Below are 21717 nucleotides of genomic sequence, written 5' to 3'. Positions count from 1 at the left end.
ATGCCTGAATAGTTCTGAAGGTTTCCTTAGGTTTATCCCTGGCAACTTTTTAGCAGAGCCCCGTTGTATTTCTTTGACGACGCTTCAGCAACGCTGGCATAAAGCCAACGTGTTTAAGCATCAGAGCCTTAGACATACAAACTTTGGGTGTTGCTCGTGTTGGGATCAAAAATACATCTTTGCAAAATTGGTTGTGAAGTAAGCCATGCCTAGAAGAAGGATGGTGCCACTGAGCTGCTGGTGAGTGCTGCTGCAAGAAAGGATCGGAAGTCGAGAATTAAGAAGACACAAAATGAAAACTTACCATGTTAATCAACAGCAGATAAGAATGACTTGGTCTGCAGTATTATGATCTGTCCGCTCAGGAGTTAAGGTGTGCCCAATTTGTGCTTGCTTCTCACACACACTGTAAAGTACTATTTCTAATGAACTCCGTTATAAAAAAAAATAAAAAAATAAAGCACTTAAAGTTGACGTACGCCCACGTGAATATATTATATAAGACGTTACCGGGACAGGCCTTGGACCAAGAACCTGGTAGAGCATCGTGTGTAATCATGAAGCTCCAGTTCCCAAACTCCAGTTTGCCAGCATAAATTAAGGTGAATTGGAGAGGGAATGCTGCAGCATACTGGGTTTGGATAGGGACAGAGAAGACTTGGTGGAAAGTTGCAAGCGCTGTTATGGTGTGAGCTATTGGAGGCGCTTCCGTTGGTTGTTCATTAAGTGGTGAGTTATTGCTATACAAGCCAAAGGTCATTTCAAAGGCTTATGGTTGCTAGATATCGTCTTTATAATGACCTGGGCTTCTTTGTGGGGGATTTTCTGGCACTCTTAATGTTCTCAGATTCCTTAGTCGACACATTACAGATCGAAATGCAAAATGTTCATTTTGATCCACAAATATTTGTTGTTCATTTACAGCAGGCTAAGTTTCTGTCTTATCTTTCTATGTATCTTAAATGGGGAATTTAAAAAGCAGATCCAATTAAATTTTTGTGCCGCTTTCCTAAAATCGTAGATCAGAGGGGGGGAGGGCAGATCTGTACAGTAGTGTGGTGTCTTGTTTTCTCTTGTTGTGACAAACCCGAGATAACCACACCTATACATAATGTATGAGTCCTGTGTAATGGCGCTGTGATCTTTCTAGTAAATTTCCATTCTTCTTAGTGTGATGGCTAGACTTGGGCATGATTTTCCATGCCTGTACCAAATGTTTGCAGTTATCACTTACACTGTACAGCGCTAGATGCCTTTGAATCCTTTTGCTGAGCGGGGGAAAAGTTACAGTTCACAATTGCCATGTTTGCACTTCCTCCTTCTAAGAGGCAAAGAACATTGATACAGTAGCTACTAACTTGTGGAGAGGCTGGGAGCTTTCAGGACGCCATAAGAATGTGGAACCGTGTTTTATTTCGATCCGAGGTCGAGCTGTTCTATCAAATGTTCCGCACAAACGATTAGAAGGCTTTGGGTCTCACATTGCGTGAACGCCGGAGTCACGCGTCGTATGTACTGTATTGTCTGGACAAGTCTAACCAGGCCTCTGTAAAGTTTTGGCGATGAATCGTATAAAAACCAAAGGCTTGTTTTCAAAGTGCTGTTAGGAAGTACATGTAAAGCACCTGTTATCTGTATAGTAAAAGCTCTGATGTGGAGTTAGAGACAGAGAGAGTGGCTGCCTATAAGGCGTGAATTTATTATGAAAGTTGTAAAGAAGGAAGAACAAAACAAAACAGCTTCCATTGAAAGTTCTCACTTTTGTTTCAGGTACGTCCCAACGGATTATCCAAAGGAATCCGAAGATCCTACAAAAAGAGTTAAAGTCAAAATTCAAGAAAAAACATAAGTGTGGTGAGTTATTATTTTCTTCTCTATAGATTTGTCACCTCTCTTGCTACAGAAGTAGTTGCCACGGATAATTTATCGTATGTAAAGAACAAAAATGCTTGAAAGTTTATCACCCTAGTGTAAGCTAACATACATTACATGGTAACTGATAATCGATTTTCAAATATATGACTCTTTAGCGGCGTTAACCCAATACTTCAAACACGACGTACGCTATTACTGTAAAAGCTAGTGCCTAAAATGCTCTCGCCCCGTTTAAAGTAGTTCATTCTTAGAATTATTTAAACATCAATGGAAAACAAAACAAACATTTAATAGAACCACATTTGGACCAACCCTCCTGCCACCGAATGGGAATTTGTCCCCATCGTCCATGGGAATTGGGCCAGGCGTTTTAAAAGCCAGTAACCTTTTAATGCTGCTTTTATGTGCCAAAGGCTGGTTACAAATATTAATATTAAAGCTCCAAACCGATGTTTTAGGAAGACCTCTACTTTGCTCAGAAGAACTCTCACATCGGTGAGACAGAAAGGCCGACATCAGGATCCTGACTTACGAGCGTTAGTAGGTGGCTCACATCATTTTAAATCGCTGTAAGAGAAACAGAAAATAGACCTATTCAAACGCGGCTCCTTCGGCAAGCCTTTGTGTACAACCTGTAACCCGAATATATTTCAGTATCAGTGGCAGCTATGGTCAAATTACATCGGTCACTCTTTCCCCACAAAAATTGGGGGGTGGGGAGGGAGAGTTAATTTCCTAGCAGTCTTCAAGTTGCAGTCTGTCCGTCCGTTTTGGTAAACCGTATTCCAGCAAATCCAAAGACCCTGAGTAGAAAGTGCTGGCGGGGAGGAGGAGGGGGAAAGCGGGGTAAAACAATAACAACGGAGGAGCATAGAGTGTTTCCAAAATCCCTGGAAACGTGGAGGAAAATAATCTGTGCTCTGCCAGAGAATCAGTAAATGAGGAAACTGTTTGGCTACTTTATATACATGTACCCTTCCAGGCTGCAAATAAGGAAAATGTGCGGAGTAGAGAATTCTTTTGCTGCTCTTCCTCCTACGCGCAGCCTGTTTTACCCTTCTGAAAGTGCTAGGTCTTGAGAAGTGTTTTCCTTTTCATTCCTTACTGAAGCGTTTACTGCCATAGCACTAGCAGTCATAAATTTTGTTACAAACCACAGTGACAGGTGCATTGATATGCACCGTGAGAGCTCCGGCTGCTTAATAACCACTCCGCTGGCCGCTCTTTCTGCCTTTTATTTATTCGGTATCATATTAGATATTGATCCTAAGCAGAATTAAGTGTAGTGGAAGTATTAGTAGGGAACTGCTTAATATGAATATGTTTGGATGTCGGATCGAACACAACTGTGAGACTGGGAACTTGTCAAAATTTGAGTTTGTTGTATTTCGTGCACACACGTGGTGTGTGTCTGGGTGTGTGTAAGAGTCAGCTTTTTGTCTAATTATCCTGCATCTCTTGTATCTAGTCTGATTTCTAGGTATAACTGTAGAAAGCGTGGTAGCTTCCAAGCGTTTTGAAAATAGACACAGGACAAAGAACCTTATTACCATATGTAATGTCTAACGGAGCCGATGAGGTTAACCTCTCTGGGTAGTGGGAAGGGAAACTCGAAACACAGACATGGATACTTTGTGGTTGCCTAGCCCTAGTGCATTTTAGTCCACCCCCAACAACGCTGACAAACCATTTGGAGGTTACTTTTCTGCAGACTGTCTTTGGCCAAACCGAGAAGTGTTGAGCCTATGCTTTGGTGTTGCATACAAAAACATCGCCTTATGCACTGCACTTGTAAAGTCAAAACGTGTAAAGATTTAAAAAAAAAAAAAAAAAGATCTAAAAGATGAGCCACCAAACAGTTGAGCATTGTCCGTGTGATTTATGGCCCATTGCCTCCTTTTTAGGTTCAAGCAGAGTTCACAAGCAGTTGGTATTTCAGAAAAGAAATAAGGCTTTTAACAGTTTTTCAGCAATATCCTTTCTTAAGATTCTGTGTATTCTTTCGGGAACCATATTTTACTTGGTATATAAAAGAACAGGCACAAAGCTGTGCTGTGATAACAAAGTGTTTCAGTCCAGACCATACCTGAAAATGTAAATGATAAAGGTAGAACATTATGAATTGAATGGATTATTTGCAAAATGTAAATTATGAAAGACAGTTAAACCGTAGATAGCATAGTCTGGATAAGTGTATTTTCTTATCATTCATAATAAACCGTTGATTATTACTTCTTAGTCCTCTGTTCATTGCATTCTTCGTGGTGGGGTTGGGGCGAAGCCTTAGCTTTTCTGCCTCTACCAGCTTCCCAAAGAGTTATCAACTCATGTTGATGAAAGAACTCCTCTGGCGAAGCAGTATTTAAGATGAGATGACAAGAAAACAATTTGAAGTGACCTCGAATTTTCGTTATCTTAGTTTAGAATATATGTGATGGTAACTTTAAAAAAATGCCAATAATACAAATTACCATTGGGGAAACAGCAGACAAATAATATTTTAGAACCACTTTCCTGTAATATGTTAATAAGTTTAAACAATAAAGAAAGACACCTCCGATTTTCTCAAATACAGACTATATTGTCAGGTTAAAAATCCCATTCTTCATTTTGCTGGAAGGGATGAAAGATGCGTTTAAAAAAAAAAAAAAAAAAAAAAGCATAAAATACTAACTAAGGGAACCAGCAGAGAAATTGTAGCAGCCACGTCACAGCATTTTTCAATATTACATGTTAGTACCCTTCTTGCAAAAGATAAAATACAGATCTACATTCAACAAATTGCATATAGTTTTTGTATCCATACGAAAATATTGATTACATGGAGAACTTTTCATTTAGATACTTTTTCCAGACCAATACTGAAAGCTGAAATAAGTTGTGCATACCAGTACACAGACAAAATATGGTTTGTAATGAAAACCAAACCATATACATGGTCTCAGTCTGATTAGATTGAAAATAACTAACAAGAAACGTTGGGCGGGGTAAAAGATTTTGAGCGGGGTAAAATTATTCAAAGAGTTAAGATAGGGTAGCTGACATGCGTTTTTCTTTATAGTGCAAACTTACGTTACTGAATGGCGTTAGTTATAGTTTAACTTCTTAGGAATCTTTCAAGGAAAAAAGAGACAGAATTTACAATAGGGATGGAATTTTCTGTTTTTTCAGGTTCTAATTCTGGTACAATCCATCATGTCATGTGGGGCTCTTTCACACGCTTGCGCCTGCGTGTCCAGGAAGGTGGGGGGAGAAGGGAAAGTAGGGAGGTGGGTTAATCTTTATACCAAAATGGTACAGGAGGGTCACAAATCATGCACATTATATATAAATATATACACATATACCGTAAGAAAATACATGATAATATGACAGTGCAGCTGGAAAAAACAAAACAAAGAGCTAGAGGAAAGGGCATGTGTGGTTTTAAAACACATTCTAGGAAGCACAGGGAAGGAAGAATGTATAAGATCCAGTGCACACAAGGAATATAGTAGTTAATTCATTTCGATACAGCTGGGAATTTTTAAAGGATCTAAAGTTATTATAGAATAATGCTGTGGGACAGTGTAAACCTCCCGTTTTTCATTGAAAGCCTAACAAATTGTTAATGGCTCAAGTGTACCGAGGTAAATTTATTGAGCATCAGTTCAAAGTTCAAAAAAAACAAAAACAAAAAAAACAAAAAACATAAAACCATAAAACCAAAAAACAAACTCAGAGCAAGAGGAAATTAAACAAGTCCTGAAATGTGTTCCTAATGTCTGGGCGATTGTTGGCAACTAGGTGTGTGTTCCCAATTATTTCTGCGATGATCTGAGAATCTCGTCAGATTTTAAAGAGATCAGGTCCAATGCTCATCCCTTCCCTTAGGTGAGTTGACCTAGGCTTTTTGTTTAGAGAGAGAAGGAAACCTGCAGAAAGACACTGAGCGATCGAACTATCTGTCTGTCTATTCAACTAGATTATCATTATTTTGTTAATTGTTTAATGTATTTTTTCACCCATTTTGTGTTCAGTGTAGCTTCTTAGTGAAGTTAATCCATTCTATAGTCTCCCTCTAGCTCTCTCAAGGTAAAAGATCAGAAAGTATAGCCTATGAAATATACAGATGAAAGGAATATAATAACTAGCCCAATTTTAGCATGTCTGAGTGTCAAAGTGTAGGACTGAGTGAGTTAGTGTTTGTGAATCTATATGTAAGCAGGTGAGGCAGTGTGTATACATGTGTGTTTGTAATGAGTGGTGGTGGCTAAAAGAGATATCTGCCTTCATGATACTGTGGAGGGTTTTTTTTTTTTTTTTTTTTGGTTTGGTTGGTTGTTTGTTTTTTAACCTGGGGGTTTTACAGCCTTCCTCTGAGCGTGAGGCAGTAGACACTTGCTGGTTTGAACTTTCAGTTTTTAAATCAAGATTTGAGGATTTCATCATTTCGGTCAGAGGTTATGGGCCCATTGCAGGAGTGGGTGGGTGAGGTTCTGTGGCCTGCGGTGTGCAGGAGGTCAGACTAGATGATCGAGATGGTCCCTTCTGGCCTTAAAGTCTCTGAAATCAAACCAGTTCTTCCTAATGAAAGTTTCTTTTGTGTCTCTTGCTGTTTCCCCCTAGGTGGCTTTCTAGGCAGTGAGTGGCCCAGGCCGAACACGTGAGCCTCTGGGATCCAGTCAATGTTATTTGAGCAGGGTGCCCAGGCCTCGGCGATCCCAGAGAGCAAGATGCAGAAAACCGCTTACTACGATAACTCCGGGCTCTTCGGGGGCTACACCTACAGCAAAGCCGACGCCTACAGCTACAGCTCGGCCCACCAGCCTTACACACAAGCCGCCCTGGACACCGACTACTCGAGCTCGGCCTGCTCCATTCAGAGCTCGGCGGCTCCCACCCGAGCCCCGGCCCACAAAAGCAGCGAGCTGAATGGCAGCTGCATGCGGACCAACGGCGGCAGCCAAGCTGGCAGTCAGCCCCCGGGTATAGGAGAGCAGCAGCCGCCGCCTGCTCTGCCCCCTTCCTCCCCACCGAACCCCACCAATGCGGCCCCCCCGAAAAAATCCAAAGGCGGCCCCAATGCCTCCAATTCCTCCTCCGCCACCATTAGCAAACAGATCTTCCCCTGGATGAAAGAGTCCCGGCAGAACTCCAAGCAGAAAAGCAACTGCGCCGCTTCAGGTACCCGACACGCTCCCCTGTCCTGGGTCACCCCCCAGCACGGCTGGTCCCGGTCCCGCTAAGCAGCACATTGATCAGTCTGGCGAGCGCCCCTGGCCAGGAAGGCAGGGAGCCAGAGGCCCAGGTAGCACGGGGAAGGAGTGGCACCCGCATTTTTGACATGCTCCGCTCCGTGGTTTCTGGAGTTGGCGAATGAGGGCCTCCTGGCTCGGGGCCTGCTTCACTGTACATAGCAACTCCCCCTAGGAGCACCCGAATTGGCGTGTTGCTTTGGTCGAGGCCATTCGAGGCGGCACCACAGAGAGAGGCCCCCGGAGCAGCGGTGTAGGGCATGAATTCCTGCTCGCCATTCAAAACCACACTCCCGGGCCCTCCTTTTCAACGCTTCAGTCTGTCCGCTCTCCCTGACTCTGAAATGGCTTCTAGCCCGGAGCCAGCCTTTAGAAATACAGACAGCACAAGCGCTGAAAAACACGTACTCCTCACACTCATCCCTGGGAAGGGCCCCCCCTCCCCCCAATCTTTTCTCCAGTAGTCAGAGCATCTCTTCAGATTTGAAAGCGATAAGGCCAATCCCCTGTCTGGCCTACTCTTGCTAGCAGTTCCGCTGGCTTAAAATCCTGCCATTGGGCCTTTGCTCTGCTTTGGGATAAAAGAAAAAGGAGCCCCTCATCCCTCCCCCACTTTCTCCATTCAGTTGGATTGAGAATATGTATGAATCCCCCGCTATCTAATTTATTTTCACCCCTTTTATTATCCACTGTTGCTCCTTATAATTACTTCCCCTCTCTGGTGCTTTAGGCTCAGATAAAAATCCGGATTACGGACCCCTGGCCTGCTCCCTCTTGAAGCAATATGAAGCAATTTTGATATTGTGCAAATTGGGAACAGGATCGGGCCTTGGATATGGCTTTTTAAAAAAAGAGACATGCGTGGACAGAGGGATTTGGATATGATGCCACTAACGTGTCTTTCAGGGGGATCTCAGGTCGTGTGTACCTTGTCGTTAATTAATGTGATATGGAAAAGGCATATACGGAAATCATCAGTAATCTCTGACACACGCTTTCGCTTAAAATAGTCAGTACTCTGCCCATTAAGTCTCATTGTACTTTGAATTCCAACTGGGGATATTTTAAGAGCTATGTAACGTCAACCACACGAGTGTATGTTTAGGTGTCGGTGTGGTACAAATAGACCAGTGGAAGAGACCAGGGAAAAGCAAAACCAAACTACACGGGATTTGATCCGTGTATAGTCAAACCACTGGAACAGGTTCGGTGTGACAGAGTCTCCATATACATAGAATGTTGCAGCCCCAGTTCCTAACAATAGCGAAGTCATTTGCACAGTCAGAACAGGGACAGTAGCATGTGTTCATCTGATTTGGACAGGACGCTCTTTATGTCACTGGGCTGCCCTGTCCTCACTGGGCTGCTGGGTCAGGATCCATAAAAGAATCAACCTTTATTTGTTTCCCTTCCTTCGGCAGGCGATAACTGCGAAGATAAAAGTCCCCCCGGCCCAGCTTCCAAGAGAGTCCGCACCGCCTACACCAGCGCGCAGCTGGTGGAGCTGGAAAAGGAGTTTCATTTCAACCGCTATCTCTGTCGCCCACGCAGAGTGGAAATGGCCAATCTTCTGAACCTGACGGAGCGTCAGATAAAGATCTGGTTCCAGAACAGGAGAATGAAGTACAAAAAAGACCAGAAAGCCAAAGGGATCATGCACTCTCCTGTAGGACAGTCCCCTGACCGAAGTCCACCCTTAAGTGGCCCAAATCACGTAGGATATTCCAGCCAGCTTCCATCTGTAAATAGTCTTAGCTATGATGCTCCTTCGCCAACATCCTTTGCCAAATCACAGCAAAACATGTATGGCCTGGCTGCTTACACAGCGCCCCTCAGCAGCTGCTTACCCCAGCAGAAAAGATACCCGGGAGCAGAGTATGACCATCACACCATGCAAAGCAACGGCGGCTTTGCCAATCCCAATTTGCAGGGCAGCCCCGTTTATGTCGGCGGTAACTTTGTTGATTCCATGCCAGCTTCTGGCCCAATGTTCAATATCGGCCATCTTTCTCATCCTTCATCTGCTAGCGTGGACTACAGCTGCGCTGCTCAGATCCCAGGCAACCATCACCATGGACCTTGTGACCCTCATCCTACATACACAGATCTTACTTCTCATCACACATCTCAGGGAAGGATTCAGGAAGCACCCAAACTAACGCATCTGTAGTGGACTGGGATGGATTAAGAGAGCGAAATGTACTCACGTTTAAATTACCTCACTTTTCTGACCTTACAGTGTTACTTTACTCTGGGTGGATTTGTCTCCCCTAACAGCTACGTTCTTTTTTTGCGACTCTAAATAAGTCAATGAAAAGGATCCTTTCTTTGATAGCTGTTTTAAGCATGACAGTGCAATATACTGCAAACCAAGGGGCTAATAATCTGGTAATGATGTACTTGAAGGTAAGTTTTATAGATCAATTAGTATTAGCAGCGCGTCATGCTGAGGTGTTTTTAGACCAATTGTGAACCATGGGGTCTTGCCTGCGTATAAGCTTATTTCAGAGAAGTTAATTTATGAATTCTTCAGTAATGTAAGGATTGCATTGGACTAAAGGCTATGTATTTATTGTTTTAAGCGAGACATTTTTGTATCACTGATTATTTATCCTCGTCTTAATGTATTTATGTGGATATTTGTAGACTTTATTCACCATAACTTCGGGAGATTGAGTCAGGTCCATGGTGACTATTACATTTCACCTATTTAGTATATTTGGTCTGAAATAGTTGAGAGAGTAGTTTTGAACAGTTGTAACAGTGGCTGGTGTTTGTAGTTTATGTAAGGATTAATTAAGACAGCAAACTGTAAATCTTTAATAGAGTAAAACAAACTGTGACATCACACGAATAGCCCTTACACATTTTTATAAAGTGTATTTATTTCAAATTGTCTGGTACCGTTTGAATATCTATTTAGATTTGAAAAATAAGCAATCTTTTTAAGTTGGAAGTGTATCTGTTTTAATAATGCAAAGCTGAGCACTCGGCCATTTTGTTTCTGATAAACTTCTACATACTAAAACCTCAGAGAGGTTGGCATTTATTTATTGATTAGCTATCTATTGCACACATTAATTCGGTGGGCTATTTTGTTCGCATTACATTCTAGCTATCTGAAATAGGAAAAAAAAATGTTAGAATGCAAAAAATTAGAAACTGTCTAATAGTGATAATTGAATTAGGGTTTCCATAGCAATCCGTGCTGCAGCTGCCCGTCTCCTTTGTTATTTATACTGTTGTCTTCATACTAACCATAAATCAATTTTTTAGACATCATTGGAAGCCCGAGCTTAATTTCGCGCATTAAAACATGAAAGAAAATTGACAATCAAATATATACAAATGAAAGGAAGCCGCTAAGAGTAGAAACTGAGGTACAGAGTAGGTAAACAAACTATTCCGAGATGATCACAAGAGCTTTCAGTTAGGAAATGATCTCCATCCGTGTAATCTTCTGTAGCAGATATTGGTACATTCCTTGTGAAAACAAATCTTACTGCCGTTAACAAAATATTTCGTAAAAGAAACAAAGAAGTATACACATCTTATGTCGTCCTTTTTATTTACATGACTGTGTTTGATCTCTTGCCGGATTTACAACGATTTGTAAACGTAGAAATGGTATTAGCTATGTTAGTAACCATATATGTCCTTCCAGGAAGACGGTATTCTTATCGCTTTTAAAAGTGTTCAGTTAAGATTCAAATCTTCTGTATTCCCAGCAAAATCGTCCCGACGCATCACTTTTTAGTTTGACAAATAACTGCTCCATCCCCTGATGACAAGACCTGGAATTCCCAGTGTGAGAAATATTTAACTCCTACAGTTCTGGTCAACATGGAAAAATCTTTATTTTCTGATATTTGTGTTTCGCTGGACAATAATGGTTTGAAATATTATTTAATTTTTCGCTGTGCTATTTTTAAAATGTCACGAAAAGAAGTGTATCTTTTTGTTAAAATCTCACTTTTACCCAAGCAGATTTGAATATACGTGTTGTAGAGCTGTAAACAAAACAGAATAAACTACTTTGATCAAAGACATATTTTAACCACTTCGAGACCTACAATTGTTTTCTATGATGATTTACACATAGATTATTTCTTGAGCGATAAGCTATGACTATTTTAAATAAATAATCAATAAGATAAATAGTAATACATTCTATTCGTGAATTACACAAGTACAATGCGTTGTGTTACAGTTTGCAGGGAATAGATCTAAAACTGAACTGGTACATGTCGATTATTTTTATGTTCTTCAGACATATTTCACTTCAGCCGCTTATCAATCAAAAATGCATAATCTGTGTATTCCAGTAGGCATGTTATAGTAGCTCACGTTACTCAACGTAAATCTTCTGAGTCTGCGGGGATCTATAGTGCAAGTGTTGTCTACTGTTTTATGGGCTAGACTTCAGATGGTGTCTGAGCTAGGTTATATTATTATTAGTTCCTTTTACATTCGTGTTACCAGGGAAATTATTATAAATACACTTCCTTTTAAAAAAATTAATTGCTTTAGACTAAAAGCACAGTGTTACCAGGGAGCACTGGTATATAATATCTTCGTATGCCATGGAGTCAAAGCTTGCAGATCTCTTTCTCCAAATCTTCTGACTGTGGGCGGTAGGGTGGAAGAGGGGTCGTGTGATAAATAAATTCCGTTTCTTCTCTCTTATTCTGGTAGAGGCAAATCTGATGTAACTGCGACAGAACCCCAGGATCATAACCTAATTATTAGAAGTAATGTGACCTTGTCTTTATTGTTGGCATTTTTATAGTGTGTGTAGAAGCCCCAGCAACCTAAGAGAGAGACGCTTCCTTGGCCCGCCATTTAAAACTTCATAAATTATAAACAACCCGCTTTCACATTCGGCATAAATTCAGCTCCTTTTGACCGTGCAATTAGTGTTCTGAACCATGGCAACCTAGATACAACAAAACACGACTGCGAGTGCTGAGCTGTGCGGGGCTCCAAACCTTCATTTATTTCCAGGGACGAACCCCTCCCCCAGCAGCACCAAAAACCAATCGCGTAAGAGCATCAAGCGAGGTCAGGAAGGCTGAAGTTTGTCTTTACATTCGGGTTGGCTTCATTTCCATAACGCCTGGTCCAGTGACAGTCACAGACGATTCACTGACGCTGAAAATCCATTTCTGAGCAGGGCCAAACCACCCGTTCCTAAGTGCTACTGAGAAAGAGACAAAAATGGCTTAGTGGCATGGCAGGCTTCTAAAAGCCTGATCCGAGCCCCATTGAAGTCAATGGAAAGACGCCCATTGACTTCACTGGGCTTTGGATCAGGCCCCAAAGGAATTTCTTATAATAGCTCTTCCTATTTGTCTTTAAAAAATGGTATTCAAAATAATAACCATAGCAACTGAGAGTTTCAAAAAATAACCTGAACCTAATCAGTGCCTGTGCCTGTTACCTCTGCAGGATTATGCATTGAGAGAACGGGGGAGATTTATTTGATCTGAATTAATTCCTGCTCATGGAAGATATCTAGTGTGGAGATGAGGGAACAATGTGACCTCTATTTACGCGTTTTGATTGTGGAGACCACTTGTGATTAAAAAGGCTTGGAGCCAGATCCTGCTCCCTTTACGGTCAATAGCAAAACTCAGCGGTTGAAATCCTGGCCCTACTGAAGTCAATAAATGGGAGCGGAAAAGGACCTTAATTTTTCATTTAAGAAGCAGGTAAACTTCTGCCCTGTATAATCCACTTATTATTTACAATTTCAAACGTGTGCACAGGAAAATAACTAAGAAAATAGCACTTTTATGTACCTCCTCCGTTGTTTTTTTGAGTTACGCACTGTAGTTGGGCGACCTCAATGGGTGTAGAAACACTGTACGGATTGAATGGGACATGCCTGTATGCTGAAACTGATTTAAAAGCTAGACTGACGTTTAGCATCACTTATAATGCTTAATGTTGTTTTGACTGTAGTAACATTTGCAACCTGTATAAAGACTGCAGCCCAAGAGTCCTGATCGCAACAAAAAATAAAGGAGACGTTTAAGATCACGGAGCATACGCAACTATTTTGTATTATTCTGATAGTCCGCAAATCTAGACCCCGAAGACTCCATTATAATCCACAGAATTGATTAAAAGAAAACGGGAACCTTTCTCTAAACCACATCCTGAAAAAATAAAGACAGATCTCCCCTTGTGCGTTACCAGAAAATGAGTTTGAATGTAGGACTGTAAAGATCACCCCCCCCCTCCGCCCGCCCAGGTAAAATCACTTATAACAGACCAGAGACAGCCGCAGAATTGATGGCTGAAGCCGTACAGTCTAGTACCCCACTCCGCCAGATCTTGGGGCTAAGATACTAACCACCTTCACTAAACGTTATTCCCTTTATCCCACTTGTTATGGCTCCTCCTAGCTCAAATTCAACAGAACGACCCTAGCAAAAGTGGTAGACTTTTCTCCAAACCGTGGAAAGCAGCTAGTTAGTTTAAACGTCCCATCGGCTGTGGGACGGGGTGGGAGTCAGAGAAAAAATGCCCTAGATTGAATTTCCTGAACACCACCACATTAACTCTCTGTATTTGACAAAACCCAGAGAAATACGTATCTATATATGCAACCTTTTGGCTAGGGACTTTGTCATCATCTCTGTGCTACTCGCTCCACATCGTTTACTTTAATATTTTAGAGGTACAATTCCTGTGAATTGTTGTTGTTTTAAATAAATGTGGAAGTGCGATAGTCATGATATCCCGGGCGCCTCTTTGTCACGTGATCCTCTCCTTCAGGGACCCTTTCTTTCTGTTTGTATTTGGTAGCGCATCCTAAAATGGTCAACAGGAAAACACGATACAAAGCCTATAGAAGAAGAAATAATTTATGAAACAGTTATTTCCTATAGGTCGCGGGGGGCGGGGGAGGTGTCTTTTTTTCTCCCTGGATGATTTTATAACCGTTGTCTGACTCTTGTATCTGTTTTAGAGCCATCACTACAATGTCTACAATTGCAGGGTTCATCATACTTTAAGTCTACTTCAGATGTATTTATAATTAACTCCCTAACATAACAGTCAGAAGAGGAGTATCGGTAATAATAGCCTGACACCGAAACTGGCGGGAGCTCTCCAGATTTGAAAGCCCTGGCTTTTCAAAGCCATCCTGCCACCCCCGCATTATGTTTGTACACTGTCTGGCTTGCAAGCTGCCCTTCGTTTTCAATGCTAAGGCCCCATGGAACGGGCACCGCTGGGGCTGGAAGAGACTTTGCAGCCCTTTGAAAAGGCTGCAGCAGGTCTGGCACGGACTCGGGTTTAAAGGATGGACATGGCAAGTTTGAGCGAATTGAGTTGAAATAGCAGGAGGGAACAGGGTAAAATAAATATCAAACCATTTGCACAGCGGCACCATAAAAAGGAAGCCGGAGGGAGACAACCCTGCCAAATAGTCTTAAAATGCATCTAGTAAGAGTGTGCCAATAAAGCCAGAGTTGCAGAGCTGGCATGTAAATAATTGCAAAACCCTGCAAAAGTTATTTATGTAGAAGCGGCTAAAGAGAGGAGGCTAATTGTAAAACCCCGGTAGTGAATTGTTTGTAAGTAATAATCCGTCGTAGAAAGCGGAGCTGGGTTCCTTGTACTCTGCCAGCCTGGTGGAAAACCAAGGAAACCATCTGACGTTGATTGGAAGGTAGATCCAAAAGCACCATTTAATTCAGCAAGAATTAAACAAGAACGCAGGGACACCTAGGGTCACTGCTAGGGCTCGAGCTTGCTCGCCGGACTCAACGCCAGTAGCTCTTCTGAATCCACTCAGCTCAAGCATGATTTGGCCCTGGCTCATTCACATTCTGCAATGTGCAAATGGCTGAAATCCTGCCCTCCAGTTCAAAGCCTGCAACCGTCTAACTGGGATTTGGTGCTGCTAAAGAAAGATGGCTGAGCAGTTAAACAAAAGCTAGAAGAAGACCCTCCAATTTTATTTAGTTCCTGTCTCTTTTTAGCTTTCCAAAGTCTGCCAATAATAAGACACAACGCAAGACCTGCTCTGCACGGCTTTCACGAGCGCTCTCTGCAGTAACGCTGGGTCTGCCCAAGGGGACGTGAGTTCGAACTCGCTCGCTGGGAACAATAGCTCTGTGACCGAGCGGCGGCACAAAGAGCCGCTCTCTTCTGCGTGTACCATGAGCGGGCCGAGTGGGTTGGCTCTAGGACCACGTGTTGTTACATATTTATGAACCCACAAGGTATATTTCTAAAAGTCGTGAGATGGGCTTAGCCCAACGTTACACTAGCCCGTGACACTTTCTGGAGACTAGATCTCAAGTTAATGACGGCGCAGGCAACAGCTCGCCATTACCAAGCGAGCAGTTGCAGTGGGAAGGCTGTGGGCGCGGGGCTGGCGGGGGGGATGGGTTCTATTAAGAGTTCATCAATCACACGATGTGCACTTTTCACTCGACAGCGGTTCCTCCTCCTTCAGCTCGAGTCTGGGCCAGCTGGGATTCGACCAGAAACCGCAGCCGGAGGAGACAGAAACCGAAGCTCAGAAAACCGCAACCTAATGTTCACGGGCGAACGCTCTGCATTCAGCTTCCAGCAGGGAGGGCGCAACTGAATCCTTTAGTCACAAAAAAACAAAACCGAAATGCAAAAAGTGACCCTCTGGGTAACAAACAGCCTCACCAGACTTTGTGCCCACACACACACACGTCACCACACTGGGAATTTTGCTCCTGAAGGCAACACACAACAGTGCAATCTGCTCCCGAAAAGCAAAGGTGGGCTTTGTCCACCCTATTTCGATTCAAAGCCGTTATAGGTTCTGTGATAGCTCCGAGAACCTCTTCGCTGGCTCACATTTGCCTGCGCCCCGATCTCAGCCCAAAACCAAATCTGGGATTCAGCCAGAAGGATTTGGCACAAATGATTTAATTAAAACATTTCCCTCCCCCCCCCCAAATAACTTTTAGGTACTTAATTAAGCAGCTCACATTTATGTATCAAAGTTAAAACGTTTAATTAGTCAATTAATTCATTAATTTAATTAACGTTTTGCCTTGCAAGGTCCCTGCTAGACTGGACTTGAAAATAAATGTAGCTGTTATAGAATTATTTTTTCAATCTCCCGCAGCAGTACCGGCCCTGTGGTATTGCGTGAATGGTGGGAGTCCCACGAGTCGAAGGCTGGGTTTGGCTCTGAACAGCCTGAAGTACTTGCCGGCCTTTCTTTTTTCTTTTCTTTTCAAAAATAATAATCATGGACTTTGTCAGTGTAGGAACAATCCAATATATATTGTGTGTGTGTGCGTGTTAACTGACAACAATTGTAAAGTAAGACTGTGCGCTGCCTCCCTATATAGGGTGACCGATGCCTTTAAGAGAGTGGCGTCGAATGCACCTGCGACTGGTTACCTGCTGTCCAATTGCGCTTAAAGGAAGGCACCTGGGCCTTATAAAGGGGGGGGGAGGGAAAGGTGCAGGTGTAATTGTAATTGCAGTGCGTCAGGCATCTCCCGTGGCCTAGAGCGAGCAGAAGGCCGTAGGAGAGGCTGAGCTTCGGGGACCAATAGCTACCAAGCAGGCAGGTGGGCAATGGCCTTCCCAGAACAGGGAAGAGCGTGGGTGTAGCTTAGATCCTCTCTGGGGGAGAAGCCCAAAACTGAGCTGAGACAACGGTGGGAAAAGAGGCCAAGGGGAAAGCTGGGGAGCGGCCCGCTGGAGAGGAGGATTCTCTTCCGGGTGAAGGAGAGGAGCCCCACGAGTGAGTGGTGGTGTGACTTTAAGGCCTTACATTTGTAAGGCGCCCTGCAGGGGTAAACCAAAGGAGGGTGCTGCAGAGCTGCTTGGCCAGTAGGGGTGCTACGGGGCGGGTGTGCCTTTTTGCAGTCCCCTAACAGGCCTTTCCGATGTCGCTAAGCCGTTCATTCCCAGCACACTCTCCACTTAATCTTCCCTATAGATCACAGGTGGCCAAACTTACTGACCCCCGAGAGACACCCCCCCCCCCCCCGCTTCCTGCTGGGCAGAACCCTCTGCCCCATCACCCTGCCGCAGGACAGAAGCTCGAGTGTGTGTGGGGAGGTGCATAGGGGTCTCCACGAGCTGCGTTTTAACCGTAAAAGAGCCCCCTGCCGCTCACAAACCACGGCTTGGCCACCCCTGCTAAAGCCCAGGTAATGTGAGGAAAGCAGAGACTGGAGGCCATCAGCCCAGGTCTTATTTCAGCGACTGCTGATGAGAATTACAGGGAATTCCCCTGTTTCTTTGCATAACGGGCTAGCGTATCTGCAGAGTTAAGAGTTCCCGTCCATCGTTGGGAGGATCTCCGTTAGTCTCCCCATTTCACCTTCCACTATCATGTATCCAGGGGGGCAAAATCCTCCAGACCCCATCAAAACTGCTCCAAAGGCCAGCCCAGAGAAGGAATAAGTGAATTGCGTCTACGGGGCGTCCATGTTTTCCCAGGAGCTGAATTTGGATTCCCCTAGAATGGTAGGATGACTTCATTTTTTTTTTTTTTTGCATCAATGCCAGTCATCAACTGTAGTCCCTATGAAAAACTTCATAAAATCTATCTGCTCCACTGCATTTCAATTTTTCTCTTCAAATATCTCTAATGTTCACAATCTGGCCAATTCAGAATGTTTTGGCAAATACTGCTGAAAAGTTTATCATAAGCTCTTCATGTCTACTCATCATGAACATGATCCGTTTTCCTGGAGAGCCACTTTAAAACAGGAATATTTTCAAATGAGAATGTGTATGACCCCGTATACGTCTAGATCCACAGTAACTGCACCCACTAAACAACTTCTCTGTAAAAACATCGCACACTAACGTGGGAGAACCCAAGTGTGTATTTGGATTAGGGCTTTCACGTCCTAGATTTCATGGAGAATCTGTTACATCTACGCTAGTGTAGTGTAAAACTGTCTCCTAGGTCACTTAGCCTATACTCCCACTCGTGAGGATTTTCAATCTTATTAGAACCATCAAGGATGCCAGGGCAAGGAAAATAGTTCTGTTCCAGCTGATACCTTGAAGATTTCCGTCGGAGAAAAGGATTTTCATCCTGTAAACATGAAGGCGAATGAACAAAACGACAAATTGGCCAAATTCTGAAGTACTTTGACTCTACTTGGCAAAGCTACCTTTGCCTTTAGCGAAGGCAATGTTTGAGCAGGGTGTAACGTACTAATGCTTTTTAAATAAGTGCCTGCACTCCAACTGTTTGTTAGACTTCCTTATAATATATTATTTATGAATCCAACTCGGCTGTGGAGTTAATTCGTTTAAGAGGCTCGTGTTTGTGAAGAGGACGGCCGCTATTGTTCGCACCTTAGCTAACATGGTTTGGTTTAGGCTATTTCTCTACCGGGGGCGGGGAGGGGGGTAACAGCGCCTTTGCACTCTGGATTCCACTTATTCCAGGCACATGCCCAGCTTTCACCTAAATGGTCTCCTGTGGGCTCTTCCATCCAGAAACTGGGCGCTCAATGGATTTCCACATCCACGTTCTTAGCCGCCCCAGTATTCTCTACTGACACTATCCCTTCCTCTAACTGTAAGATTCCCTTCTCCATCCCTCAACTTCCCTGGATTCTTTTCCAGACACCCCCTTTTAGGAAAACTTTGGTGCTTGCCTGAAGCTGCTGAGCATCAACAGCTCCGATGAAAATGGCTTTTTTTTCAAAACTCTCTTGATCTCAGTGAATGTGCACGGGAAGTGTATACCAGCCAGCTGTGTTGACCCTCATATCACCACGGTCTGGATTTAAATGGACACAAAAACTAAATTTCCTGAACACATCCGGTCTCCGCCTCATTTGGTTATATATATATATATATATTGTGGGATCATAACCATTGAGTTCATAAATGGATCCCCTGCAAACCGAAATATGAGAGATTCCCATTAGGGTGGAGCACTGACTCCATAGTTGGCAGCAGCAGAATGTGTCGAGGTGTATTCAGGGAAAAACCTAATCCAAGAATCCGTGTGACAGTAACTAAGTAAAAAATGGTTGGTTGGCTGTTTTTAATGTAGCTGTGCTGTAGACACTGTTATTCTAACTGCAGTAGCTCTTGATTTAGCTGCACCACAAAAGCATTAATCCACAAAGGTCCAGTGTCCCTGCAATATTTTATTTTACAAAATGATATGGTAGAAAAATCTCATCCAAAACACTTCTGTTTTTCTGCCATCTATACACTAGAAAAGGACAACACTGTTAATGTTAAGTAAATTTCAGCCTAGAGAATCTCTGTGCTTGAGTTGAATGCTTAAAAGCAAAGGTGTGAGGGAGATAATTGGACAGACTTCTAGCTGTTCTACTGTTAGAATGACCAGCTACTGAACAAACCCCAACGTTTAGGTAAAGGGACACTGGGTCCGAAAAGAGGGGTAAAAAGCAGCTCTTTGGTTTGTTGCTCCGAATCACAGGAATTTCCCCTGTTATTCAAGAGAAAATAATGAAGTCCTTGTTTTGAACGGTTGAAGGTAACTAAGCATTTCAGGGGATGTAAGCACTGGCTGAAATGTCTAATGGCAGTTCCAACCCTTAAGAGCTTGTTTATTATTAAATACTTCACTTGTGCTGTCCTACTGATTCCCTTCCTTAAAACTGTGTCCCGAATCCTACCTTCTTAATGCAGTCATCAAGGTATGGAATGCAAACTACGGCCTGCGTGTCTACAACTTTCACTGGTAGCACTAGGATGAAAGTTTTCCCCTTTGTTACGTGGGAATTGCAGGTGCTCTGTTGCTCTAGTGAGCAGGCCATCATTTGTGTGTGTCAGAAGCAACGGGCCTGTTTTAGGCATGACCCCTTAACTTGAATCCCCATGAAAAATCTGAGGAGTGGGGCCAGATTCTGCCTGGATTACATGACTTCAGTGAGGGCTGCCCCCTTTTAACTGGACAGGACTGGATCTGCGGTACACAGCGATGAGTAGGGTTCAGATAGAAAAACCGTTCACGAATTCTTCAATGCAGTTTTCACGTTATCCTATACATTGTTTGGTGTGGGAGGTGTACCTTCGGAGTATATTACTGTACTGGGAATGAAAGTAGGGCTTTATATTCACTAGTACTGAATTATGAATGTGGCTTTCCCCTTCTTTGAAGGGACTGCCTTTGAACTTTGTAGGCCTCTTGTGAAGAGAAGGAAGCATATTTCAAAACTTTATACTGCAGCCCCGCTCCCTTTCCAAGCGTGGACTACATGACAGGTGCCACCTTCTTTGTCAGGCGTCATGAAAGGCAAGGAGTACTCAAAATATTTAAACCACGTGCCTTCTTAGCGCGTAGTGACTTCATGTAAATTAGACTTGGAGTGGAATAGAGCCCAACAGTTCATGAGTCAAATTTTATACGTGAAAGTCCTTTTTAGGAGAACTTGGGGGATGACTTGTCTTGTGGAGTCAAATCTTCCCCCCCACCAGGATAATTCCTTACTGCCCTAGGGAAATGAAGATTAGAAAGTTTGGGAGAGCAGTGAGATTTACTCTAATCTCTTTCCTGTTTTTTATTTCTGTGCCAGTCATAAACACTCACTAAACAATATCATACTGCCCAGGGGAAAATGAGAGCCCATTAACATTGTGTGCCCTCGGATTCACTTTCAAGACACTACAAAGCACTTATCTGATGGAGCAGATCCATTAATTGTTGTGACGCACAGTAACATCGAACCCTTCCAGATCTGAACTGTCTTCCGGATGCATTTTAACCTCGGATTTCTTAGAAAACCCAGCTGCAGCAATGAAGCGCCTCTGAGGGAAAACACGGAGACATCTGAGGCGGAGATATCACAAAGTTGGCAGAAGATAGTTTTCACGGTTTATTGCAAGCAAGCCTAGATTACACAGCAGGGAAAAAGTAGGGACGCCTCTGAAATACACTAGACACCACCAAATCAAAGAAACTTGCGCCTTCCACTGCAATACCTAATAAGACGTTACTATTATATTCCACCTTAAGAGAGGGGGAGATGACCACAGGGAAGCAGAGCTCTTGCTAAACAACGCAAAAGTGCTACTAGAACAGCCCAGCGAGGCTTGGCCGGATCCGCTCCCATAGGGAGCAAGGCTGAGACGTTTACTTGGCAATTTAGAGCCTTCTGCAGTGGCTCAAAGGGCTCGAGTTCAGATGAGGTGAGCTGCCAGCTGTGCGCTCCCTTTGCCTCCTGCACTAAAACTGCCGCGGGAACCAAGGCGGGCCCCCTGGCCAGTTAGGGTTATAACAGGGGTCCGAGGCGCCGGTTAGGAAATGAAAACAGATTGGGGCGCGCCGGAGCAGCCCTAGCTTGCTCTGCGCCCCAGCCGCCTAGCCACCATCTAGTGCGAAAAAGGCCAGCGGACAGCGCCTCCCTCCCTGTCCCACCTTCAGCTCCCTGCCTGCCCCATCCCCCTACCTGGGCGGGGGGCAGCCTGAGCTCGGGCCGGATCAGGGCAACGCCAGACGCTGCCTCCCTGGCCGTAGCAGCGCTCCGAGGGTGGGTTGCCCGGGTCCTGCGCGCAGCAGCCCGCTTCTCCCTTGGCAAAGTTTGCGCCGGGGCAGAAGGCAGCTAGCAGCACCCAGCATCCTTGAGGTGGGCTCTCCACGGAGGGC

General features: G+C 43.8%; 1 protein-coding gene and 2 long non-coding RNA genes across 6 annotated transcripts in view; 2 read left to right on the top strand and 1 right to left on the bottom strand.

Annotated features, from left to right (window-relative positions):
• HOXD3 (homeobox D3) overlaps positions 1 to 13137 on the top strand; it is a 38241-nt gene extending 25104 nt beyond the window's left edge. For all 3 annotated transcript variants that reach the window (XM_067549194.1, XM_067549193.1, XM_067549191.1), the window contains 3 exons: positions 1771 to 1854; positions 6484 to 7041; positions 8534 to 13137. In XM_067549194.1, the coding sequence (XP_067405295.1) occupies positions 6543 to 7041; positions 8534 to 9282 (1248 nt within the window). In that variant the 5' untranslated portion in view covers positions 1771 to 1854; positions 6484 to 6542 and the 3' untranslated portion in view covers positions 9283 to 13137. The remainder of the gene's footprint in view (positions 1 to 1770; positions 1855 to 6483; positions 7042 to 8533) is intronic.
• Positions 13138 to 15354: 2217 nt separating this feature from the next.
• LOC137154152 (uncharacterized) lies at positions 15355 to 16417 on the bottom strand. The gene is made up of 2 exons (XR_010920114.1): positions 16324 to 16417; positions 15355 to 15723 (listed from the first exon to the last, which is right to left on the bottom strand). It is a non-coding gene; the product is annotated as an uncharacterized lncRNA (long non-coding RNA).
• Positions 16418 to 16614: 197 nt separating this feature from the next.
• Positions 16615 to 18369, top strand: LOC137153618 (uncharacterized). Of its 2 annotated transcripts, none has more exons than XR_010919854.1 (3): positions 16615 to 16866; positions 17473 to 17597; positions 18093 to 18369. It is a non-coding gene; the product is annotated as an uncharacterized lncRNA (long non-coding RNA). The 2 variants fall into 2 exon arrangements; XR_010919853.1 differs by having other exon boundaries at positions 18046 to 18107.
• Positions 18370 to 21717: the final 3348 nt, after the last annotated feature.

The sequence above is a fragment of the Emydura macquarii genome, unplaced genomic scaffold, assembly GCF_026122565.2.
Source record: "Emydura macquarii macquarii isolate MOO-44397 ecotype Brisbane River unplaced genomic scaffold, CSIRO-AGI_Emac_v2 contig_1253, whole genome shotgun sequence".
Classification (NCBI taxonomy): Eukaryota; Metazoa; Chordata; order Testudines; family Chelidae; genus Emydura; species Emydura macquarii.
Note: the sequence above shows the minus strand (reverse complement) of the source record. Positions and strands in the feature narration are given on the sequence as shown.